This window comes from Larus michahellis, chromosome 3 (assembly GCF_964199755.1).
Source record: "Larus michahellis chromosome 3, bLarMic1.1, whole genome shotgun sequence".
NCBI classification, from domain to species: Eukaryota; Metazoa; Chordata; class Aves; order Charadriiformes; family Laridae; genus Larus; species Larus michahellis.
In genome coordinates, this window is record NC_133898.1 from 90,812,138 (window position 1) to 90,823,294 (window position 11,157).

The window sequence follows — 11,157 nt, forward strand, 5'->3', positions numbered from 1 at the left end:
GCTAAGGAAAATCTTCATCCTTTATTGGATGTGGGGGGAAACATAGTGACAAAGGATGAGGAAAAGGCTGAGGTAATCAATGCCTTCTTTGCCTCAGTCGTTAGTAGTAAGACCAGTTGTTCTTGGGGTACCCAGCCCCCTGAACTGGAAGACAGGGACGAGGAGCAGAATGAAGTCCCTATAATTGAAAGGGAAATGTTTAGCGACCTGCTACACCACTTAGACACAAAGTTCTATGGGGCTGGATGGGATCCACCTAAGGGTACTGAGGGAGCTGGCGGAAGTGCTCACCAAGCCACTTCCCATCATTTACCAACAATCCTGGCAACTGGGGAAGCCCCAGTTGACTGTACGTTAGCAAACATGACACCCATCTACAAGGGCCAGAAGGAGAATCTGGGGAACTACAGGCCTGTCAGTCTGACCTAGATGCCAGGGAAGGTTAGTGAGCAGATCATCTAGAGTGCCATCACGTGGCACGTACAGGACAACCACGTAATCAGGCCCAGTTTATGAAAAGCAGGTCCTCCCTGACTAACCTGATCTCTTTCTATGACAAGGTGGCCCACTTAGTGGATGAAGGAAAGGCTGTGCATGTTGTTTACCTGGACTTTGGTAAAGTCTTTGACACCATTTCCCACAGGATTCTCCTGGAGAAACTGACTGTTCATGGCTTGGACGAGTGTACTCTTCACTGTGTAAAAAACTGTCTGGATGGCCAGACCCAAAGAGTTTTGGTGAATGGAGTTAAATCCAGTTGATGGCCGGTCACAAGTGGTGTTCCCCAGGGCTCAGTATAAGGTCCAGTTCTGTAATATCTTTATTGATGATCTGGACAAGGGGATCAGGTGCACCCGCAGTAAGTTTGCAGACGACACCAAGTTGTGCAGGAGTGTTGATCTGCTTGAGGGTAGGACGGCTCTACCACACAATCTGGACAGTCTGAATCGATGGACCGAGGCCGATGGTATGAGTTTCAACAAGGCCAAGTGCCAGGTCCTGCACTTGGGTCACAACAACCCCATGCAGCGCTACAGGCCTGGTGGAAAAGGACCTGGGGGTGTTGGTTGACAGATGGCTGAATATGAGCCAGCAGTGTGCCCAAGTGGCCAACAGCATCCTGGCCTGTATCAGGAATAGTGTGGCCAGCAGAACTAGGGAAGTGATTGTACCTCTCTACTCAGCACTGGTGAGGCCCCACCTCGAGTGCTGTGTCCAGTTTTGGGCCCCTCTGTACAAGAAAGACACTGAGGTGCTGGAGCGGGTCCAGAGAAGGGCAACAAAGCTGGTGGGGGGTCTAGAGCACAAGTCATATGAGGAGTAGCTGAGCGAGCTGGTGTTGTTCAGCCTGGAGAAAAGGAGACTGAGGGGAGACCTTATCGCTCTCTACAGCTCCCTGAAAGGAGGTTGTAGCAAGGCTGGCGTTGGTCTCTTCTCCCAAGTAAAAAGCAATAGGATGAGAGGGAACGGCCTCAAGTTGCACCAGGGGAGGTTTAGGATGGATATTAGGAACAATTTCTTCATGGAAAGGGTTATCAAACATTGGAACAGGCTGCCCAGGGAAGTGGTTGAGTCACCGTCCCTGGAGGTATTTAAAAGACACGTAGATGTGGCACTTAGGGACATGGTTTAGGGTGGACTTGGCAGTGTTAGGTTTATGGTTGGACTCAATGAACTTAAAGGTCTTTTCCACCCTAAACAATTCTATGATTCTGTGGGATCTGGTGCATCATTCTGAAAAAGGGCATTTGTAAAAAAGATAATCACAAGGTGTGCAAGAATATAAAGCTGCAAAATATAACTCATGCGATTTTAACTTTGCCTCTCAAGCACTCCTACCATCTCCCCCATACACATGCTGTCCAAGCAGGTAGTCTGCTTCAAGATCTTACATTTTCTCTTAGGAGAACCAGCAGTGAAGCTCCATGTGACTTCACACAATACTTGATCACTGGAAATTCCTTTGTTGTCTTCTGTCCACTTTGTAACCAGTAATTTCCATTATGTACTGGTACGAGGGTTTAAGGGGTTTTTACTCGTCTGGGTCTTTTTTATGAGGAACCCCTTTCACCCCCTGTACTTACTTCCTATAAGTCACCCATCTTCTTGACACTGATGGTTTCACAGCAGACAGTGAAATGGTTGTATCCTCTGAGTTTGACAGGTAATTTTTTTTTTGCCTGCTTTCCCTCACTCATCCGTCTGCCCACTCACATTCCCTTTTTTCCCTGCAAACTCACAGCATATTCTCTTCCATAATTCATTATCTCAAGATGTACTTGAGCATCTGTTTATTTTTTTATTATTTTTATGCTTTCTTGATAGATTTATCAATATTTTAGCAGTTGTTCCTTTTCATGTGTGCTGCTCTCTCTCTCATTCGCACAGCTGTATTCTTCCAGTGCGGGCTTCGGACCCAGGGCAATACTATCAGCTGTCAACAACCACCCATAGTTGGATTCTCTGAGTTGTGGAGTTTTCACACCTCAGATGCCGAGGCAGCTTGGGTTTAGCAGTGTTACTAGGTGAGGTACATGGCTGTGCTGCTTTTGGGGCCAGCTCTGCTCTGAAAATAGCTCTGGTACTCTACAAAATCTCATCTACTCCCTCGAGCTGTGTGCCCACCTTCCTGGGACAGAAAGTTCACCCCGCGGGGGGCTTGCCAGCCACATGAGGTCTAAGCTGGAGATGACTCCCACCACAGCACGTCGCACACCACCCTGTGCTAGGTAGCGCTGGGGGCCTTACTGGTCCTTTGTTGGATGCAGAACAACCTGAACTCCTTTTCCCAGTTTTTGAATCTTACAGGAAAAAATAAGTCCCACCAGATTCTCTCGCTCTTCCTCCTCACCGATACTGTCCTACCTCTCACCTGGCCCTCTCCTAGAGCAGCCCACTGACACAGTGACACCCTGAAAACACTTGAGCTAGGTGTTGATAGGGGAGGAGCCCATTGGGAGCCCAGGAGGCAGAGCCTGAGCAGAACAAAGGGGAAATGACATTGAGCTTGTTGAACTGAGCTTTAAGAAGCACACCAACTTTCAGGGTTTTCACATATGTCTTCATAAAAATATCTTGATCAGGTCAAACCCAAACCATTAAGCATCAGGACATAAGAAAATGAGACAGGGTGCAGGCTGCAGAGCAAACACTCAAATGCTCTCCTCTGAATAATGTACCTCTCAGTGGTAGCAAGCGTTCAGCTGACACACGGGCCAAAGCAGGTGAACCCACCAGAGAGTAAACTGAAGTTCTGCAATATATCCTCTCTTCGGGAACTAAACCCTGTTTTCTTGCTGTGTGTATGGATAATTGCTTTTCTGCATCAAATTGTTTCTTTCACAGTTTTTTGTATCAGCCGTCAAGCAGCCTTGGTCTATAAAGGGAACTAACAGTCTCTTGGGAATAACTTGTGACTCTGTCCTCTTCCAGCTCAAATGTTTTTCTCCAGATGCTTCCCAAAGTGCAGTCCACACAGACCTCACGGTGGTCAAATACCTGCTATCTTTGTGACTTTTCCTCTGCCCACATAAAACCAACTGTGATGTGTTGGTGTTCTTCTTTGGTACTGCTGCATATGTGCCCGGAGTGTGCAGCCGACGGATGGCCCTTCCTCAACCTAAGATGCCTTCTTTCTTTTTCAGGTGTGTGAGAAAGAGAAATTGCTCTCAGAAAGGAACCAGCTGAAAGCAAGCATGGGAGAATTGTTAGACAACTTCTCGTGTCTTTCCCAAGAAGTGTGTAGAGACATGCAGAGCCCGGAACAGATCCAAGCTCTCCACCGATACTGCCCCGTTCTCAGACCCATGGATCTACAGCCAGCCACCACCATCAGCCCCTCCCCAGCTGGCGTGGAGCAGAGCCTGGTGACCTCCCAGTGCGTCGGGGAAAGCATGCAGTGCTGCTCGGAGCAAGGCTCGGTGCAACTGGGAGCGCCCTGGCTGCCCAACAACATCTCGGAAAATTGTTCGGCTGCCGGGGGGTTGGATGGAGCCGACACAGGTACTTACCCCGAGAGAGAGCTTCCACCGGAGCAGAGCAGCCAAACGGTCACGGTAGACTTCTGTCAGGAAATGACTGATAAATGTACAACAGATGAGCAACCTAGGAAAGATTACACCTAGTGACTTGTAACCTTAACGTTACACCTGGTCAGGTGTTCTTCAGTCAGCCAGTGGCAATGTTCATTTGTTGTCTAGAAGAACGTATTTGGTGCACACTACAGTGGTCTTAGCAGCAATACTGTTTTTAAGTATTCCCTCCTCTCTACAAGCAGGAGTTCTCTTCACAATGGTGCTATCCCTTGCTCAGGCAGGGAACGAAGCAGTGGCAACACTGTCTGTTTTTGTATGTTGATTTCAATCTTAACAGGGATGGACATAACACCTCTGAGGACCCAACCGCAGCTTTTTTCTCAGTGGCCCATGTCACAAAACCCTAACTCAGGAATTTCCTCTGAATGTTCAATTTTTCATTGAAGACAGCTTCTTTACACATCAAAGTTTTATAGCTAAACTGTACATATTATATATAATATATATAAAATATATATATCCATATGCAAAAGTCCCTGCATGCCTCAATTTTTCTCATCCTACAAACTGGAAGCTTTCATTTCTATTGTACAAACAAGTTCCAACATTCCTTTTTGTCTTCGATGCTAGAACTAGTTTGGTAACTTGTTACACGATAGTTTTTTTTTTCTCGGTTCGCAGTTCAGCAATATCATTCGATTTGTACTTATTTATGAAATTTTAATGTTGGAAACTTATTTGAGATTTTATTATAGACGATTTTCTTGGCACAGCCATTTCGTGCCACTTGAGCAATGTGGAGTTATTTTATTTTCTTGCAGATACTGTACAGTAATGGTCAACTTTGCCACTTGCACTGAGTTTCTGGTCAAACCTCTTTTCATAAATGAAGTCGTGACTTCAGTATAACTTGAGTATATGGTTTTCTTTGCTTTATGGCTCAAAGAAAATAGAAAAGTTTTAGCTAAAAGACAAACACTCAGGAGCTCATTATGTAGTAAAAACGGTCTTGCCAAATACTGAATTCACTATACAATTTGTAAAGAGAATCTGCTTGAATTATTTTTATATTCAGACTTCTTTCTGTTTCACAAACCAAGTTTAAGTGCTGTTAATGATGCTTTTGGATTCTTATAGGGGAAAGTATATTTCACTCTTTAGAGAAAAAAGTATTTGACAACTGGATCATCATACGTTCCCCGAAGTAAAGCAAACGGAGATCACATCAATACACTTGGCGGGGAGCGGGGGGAGCGCTTTTGTCTCCGGCCCCGCTCCGCGTCCTTTACTCATGGAAGCAACTGCTGCTCCGGCTAGTCCCCAGAGCCTCACCTCAGCTGTCCTCAGACGTTACCCGTTTCCCTCACCAGACCCGAGTTGCAGAGGTGGGTCTGGTGAAGCCGGCGATCCTGCCGGCCTAGGCCGAGTTGCGGGATCAGACCCCTAGTTGTTGGCTTTGGTTTCCTTACAGAAGCCGAGTTAGCACTGTATCCTCTAAGAGCATAACATACATCTGCCAACACCCGATTCGGTCGCACACCCATCAAATTCTTGTGTTTCCAGGATCCTCTCGTCCTGCAGCATTGCCCTCAGCACAAACCGCAGCTAAAAGAGCGCTGTCTCGAAGGAGACTACTCAGTGAATTGGCTTAGTTGTAACTGTATTGGATTTGTACCTTAAGCGATGTTGACTCATGTTATGACCGTGCGAGACAGCAGCTTTCCAAGCATAACATCTGTATGTACAGTGTAGACAGAAAAACATCCTCCTAATGCTTTTTTTAATAATTATTATTATTATTCTAAGTGTACTGAGTTTTTATTTTGTGGTTCTTTGCCCTACCTGTGCCAGGTTGCGTGGCTTTATCGACGACAACTGTCATGTGCTTTACTGGCTGATATTGTTTGTTCTCGCTGCAAAAAATGACCAGCTGTTCACACCTATTTTAAAAAAAAAAAAAAAAGTGTGGGGAAGCAGCTTCTCAGAAGCACTAAGCGATAATGTGGTCATCTGCGCTAACGTTTACACTAGAGGTGTGCGCTGGTGTTTTTTTTGAGGCACTCAGTAGATCAGCATCTTGACCCTGGAGGAGGAATCAGCTCCCTCTCTCCGCTTCTTCCATCTTCAGACTGTGCTCATGGACCGTCGCCCACTCGCCACAAAGTCTTGCTTTTATCCTCTTCACCCAAACTATTGTAGCCAAGCTACCGAGGAGGAAATGCATATAGCATGTGCCATGTTTGTTGAAAATACGTTTTTTCCCCGCATGTACAAAGAGAAACTAGTATATAATGTAGGAGAATATTTATGTTTAAGTATTAATCATTACTGTACAAAATCCTTACCTTTAAATGTTCAAAAATATACAAATGCCATAAACTCCTAGTTCACACGGTTGAAAAAGGGGGAGGAGTTGTCCTTTCTTTTAAAAAAGAGCTTAACCTAAAAATATCTGCCCCCCCTCCCAGCCATGTTTTGCAGGTAACTGACTGAGAAGCTCTTTGGCAGGGGGGGTGGGGGGGGATTTGATTTTCCTTTTTGAATTCGTTGACGTTGCAAAGCAGTTCCGTGCTTCGCAGAGAAGTTTTGTTTCTATGAGACCATGGTGAAAGCTAGAATTTAAAACTAAATGTGAATCACATTATAGAGTCATAGCTACTTGGGGGGGGGCGCTGGGGGTGGGCGGGCGGGAAGGGTCGACTGACACAGTATTTTAAAGATGTTTTTTCTGTTGCCTTTTTTTATTTTTAAGTGACCTCCTATATATATGAATAGATAGAATGTTTTATGAGTATAAAACCAAGTTTTAACTTGCTTCCTGACATGAAGATTTACTCTACTAACAACTCATGTGCAACTGGTACTCTTGACCTCATTCCAACGGTTTTAAAAAACCCACCCACGCAAACCCATTGCGCTGCAGCTCTTAGGTTTGACCTGGCTTCATACTGGTGCTGGGTCTCTTGATTTCCTCTACCTTGGGAACTGGTATTTAAAACCACTGCTCAAATAAGTGTCTCTTCCTCAACCTTTCTCTCCTCTCTCTCTCTCTTTCTCTCCCCCGTGAGCTTTTCTGGATGTTTGATTTCATTCTTTCCCATTAGAAGTGGCTGATTTTGTGTCATTGCTTCCTATATTTACATGTATCATGGTTTTTCAGTGGGGTTTTTTTGGTGGTGGTGGTTGTTTTTTGTTTCTATTTTGTTGTGAGGTTTTTTTTGCTCTTCCGAACCACGCGGCTCTCAAAGCGGTTACTGGGCTAACGTTAAAGGAAGCCATTGGGAGAACTAGTTTCAGATCTGGACACCAGTTGACTTACCCAACCGTTCTTGTCTCGTAAGGTCAAAACAACCGATCACGAGAATACCATTGAAAATTTAGAAAAAAAAAAACACAAAATGTGCTTTAGGTAATCCTGCTCTAGCAGGGGAGTTGGACTAGATGGTCTCTAGAGGTCCCTTCCAACTCTGAAGATTCCGTGATTCCGTGAAAACCAAAAAACTGACTGCAGTATTTATGGATTTTAAGAGTTTGGTCAGTGGTCACCATGATCTTAAGTAAGCATCTCTTTGCTTCTGTCAAAGAGGATGCGTGCAGCATCGATCCTGTCGGGCGTTACGTGGGGATGGCGTGGTGAGACCCCATCTCCCCGCTGGGCGCTGCACCGCTCTCGTGGGCGTGCGAGTCCTGGAAGCTTTGTCCAGTCTGTTTCTAGTCCTCCTTTTCCTTCACCACGGCTGTACTTGTGTCGCCAGGAAACCTCATTTCATTTAGGCTTGTTATGCTTTGTCAGGTGAGTACTACACTATATAATGTGTTTGTTTCTCTGCGTTCTCTGGGGGTGCCTTGAACACAATTAAAGCTCATTGCAAGCTGATTCTGGAACAAAAAGGTAGTTTAAAAAAAAACTAAAAAAGGAAAAAAAAATTTAAAAAAATAAAAACCAAGAGAGAAAACAAAACAGGAAACAAGCGAAAATGTTGGCTGTGTTATCAGGAGATCCCGGTATTTATCACAGACTTCCTAACATGTGATGACTCAGGCGTCAGAGTTTGATGCTGCAGTATAAAACTATTATTTTATATATTGTACAAGTAATTTATTAAAGTCTTTCTAAGGGTATATGCTGCTTTTAAGATGCACTATATTTTTGGATCTAATCCTTGTATTATTATTTTTTTTTTCCCAAGGAAGTAAAATGTGCTGCAAAGGCAAGCCACAGTGATTAGTATGCTTAACTGCTACTTCTCTTTAAAAAGGAGAGTGGGAACTAGATACGTAACGTTGCTAAATGGATTAACTGCTGCCAGAGAAATGATTAATGCTGATAGTGTGGTCGTTAATCTGGAGTCCAACACTTCGTCGAGTCCGTATTCTAAAGAGCGCTTAAATAGACGTTAAAATGCCTAGTTATATAGTCAGATTTTTTTAATATGTAACTTTATGATTGCCTAATAAATAAAACAAATCTGCATGCTGGAATCACTATAATCCTGTAATAAAATGAAAGCTGATCCACTAGGAGAGAGCACGGTGAAGCATTGCAATTCTAGAACCGGCACCGCGTCCTCGCTTGTAATTCACCGCTGCGGTGGTGAAGAGAAAGAGGGGGGTGGGCTTGCAGAACAAAAGACCTGTAGTGAATTTTGCAGTGAGACGAAGTGAACACTTGCCAGGTTTACACAAGCTCGCAGTTTGCTCCACTTCATGTCCGCTACCATTGCGAGGAGGAGCGCTGCTTTTGTCTTTTTTTTTTTTTCTCTGATCTGAGACGCGTTTGGAGATGCCCCCGTGTGAGTGTCGTAGCCCGTGGCTGCAGGATTTTAAAAATCTCTCTATTTTAGGGCTGCCTAGAGAAGGTTTGGCTCAGTATGAGCAGTGGAGCTGATGGCCTTGCATAAGGAGGGGATCTGCTAAGTATGGAGCGGTTTATTTTTATCGGAAGTGAGGTGCAACTAAAACCATTAACATAAAGAACTTATGCTCTCTTTCCTGCTCGAAATTTTCTCAACAGATTTTGACTTCGTTTCAGTTTTGTCTCTGCCAACACAGTCCAAGTTAATTTTATATCCATATATATAATACGTGTATGTATGTATACATACATCTATAATTCTAGTCAGAGTGTGTGTTTGTGTATTTTCCTGTTTATAATACATATATGTATATTTATAATACTCCTCGGAGTATTTCACGACTCAAGCATCAGATCTGATGCTGTAGAATACAATATATGTGTATATGCCTATGTTCAAATACTGTGTGTATATTTAAAAGATCTATTGTTGGTGGTCTGTAGAATAATTATTCCCTTTACTCTCAAAATTTTAATGGCATTACTTGCAAAGACTAAGTGTACAGTATTTTCCTACACTCCACCAAGATAGGTGTTATTTATATCGAAGTCAAATATTGATATGCATTTTAAGGTATTACTCAGATAGATAACGTCGCCATTTTTGCAAATAAAATCGCTTTTTGGCAGGAAGGAATGCTAAAAATACCTTTTTATAAGGTAATTACCCCAACCAAACGACTGCTAAAAAGCCAGTTAGATGACTCCTGTTCTTGTACAAATTTTAGTGACTGTGGGCAGAGCCCTTTCCGTAGGTGAAAGTCACTGCGTTGGTTCATGCAGTGCCACTGTTGTCCCTTTTGGCTAATTAAGGGCATGCAGAAAGAAACTAGCGTCCTAAAATAGAAATGGCAACTGGCAGTGTTTGATTTCATTGATTGCTTAGAAGCAGAGACGGTCCCAGGCTACGAACGCAAACAACCCCTTCCGTTTCGGAGGGAGCCGAGCGGGGACTGCAGTCGCCGGCCGGGTTTGTCCCTGCCACCGGAGGATCCCACCACCCTCGGGGCCGGGGGCAGAGGAGGTAGCAGCCAGCCCGCGCCGGGGGTTGTGGTTGGGATCCTTTGCCCGGGCCGGCGTTACCCTGCGTTTGTGATGTACCCGAGAGAAACGTGCGTGGTTTCAGTCCCCTTCTCACTACTACGTTTGCTCTGCCTGAAGCTATCTGGATCCCTCAGACCGGCAGGAATGATACTAAACACTTTGGTGATATTCGATGCGTGGTTGTTTACTCATAGTTCCAAGCATCACCTTTGATTTCAAGGGTGGGGATGCCCCAAGAGTTTGTTCCAGAACCAGTTGGTTACAAGTGCACCTCTTATATATGCCTTACAAACTTCAGAGGCCATATTCAAAACAGGGTTTTATCAGTGTATGCAAGGGGGTGCAACCCCTCTTCTCTTCCTCCCCAGGTCAAACAGTATGGACAGTTTTCACACATATCTACCTGTATAACCCTCTGTACCTCTCATAACTGGTCAATGACTGTAACAGGTTACATCAGGTGTTTTTTCTACATACTTTTTACACAAATTCTATGCGATTAATGTAACTTAATTCAATGCATCATTTTATTGTACTAGTTCTTAAGCTTGTCTTTATTTTTTTTCTAGGTGACTGTGGTTTCTTGTGATTTTTATTGTATAAATAAATGAGGTGGCTGTTGATGCTTACTCTCTGTTACTAAGAATTTTTACCTTTTTGGAAGAAAGCATTGCTATGAACTAATGAATTTAAAATGTCATTTACTCATTGTAAATACAGTATTGTGCAAAAAACAAAAATGAAAAAAAAAACCACCCGACCCTTTTCATTCATTTGAATTGCTAGTGTTAACTGAATTTTGTCTAGACACCATTTCTGTTGATGAAATAAAGACATATCATTATGTATTGTAAATCGACTCATCTTGACTGTGAAATTGTTGTTGCAGTGCTCGGTTAACGTGCGGGTTGTAATTGAGGCTCGGGAGGGTAGGTTGGATGTGGTTGATACTGCCTGGTGAAGCTCTGGACTGGTGAGGAGACCTCCACTCACATGGTCCCATTGCTAATTCACAAGTCGTCTTTGATCCAGGGATCCAGTTTTCTTTGATCTGCTGCAGGAACAGCCGAGGGTGTTTCATTGCAAAGATGAAATAAGTTGTTTTGGAAGATCAAATAAGCTGTATCTATACCCGTTCCCCTCGTGCTTGACTTAAGGCAATTCTGCTAAGTCTTTGTTTTGGTCTTCTAAAGTGTCAGTGTACGTGTTGGGAGGCAAGGGGAG

The 11,157-nt window shown here is 43.9% G+C and overlaps 1 protein-coding gene across 5 annotated transcripts in view; it reads left to right on the forward strand.

The window, feature by feature from the left end:
* Positions 1 to 10,788, forward strand: part of BACH2 (BTB domain and CNC homolog 2) — a 203,311-nt gene extending 192,523 nt beyond the window's left edge. For all 5 annotated transcript variants that reach the window (XM_074581131.1, XM_074581132.1, XM_074581133.1 and 2 more), the window contains one exon: positions 3,645 to 10,788. In XM_074581131.1, coding sequence (XP_074437232.1) covers positions 3,645 to 4,124 — 480 coding nt within the window. In that variant the 3' untranslated portion in view covers positions 4,125 to 10,788. The remainder of the gene's footprint in view (positions 1 to 3,644) is intronic.
* The last annotated feature ends 369 nt before the right edge of the window (positions 10,789 to 11,157 follow it).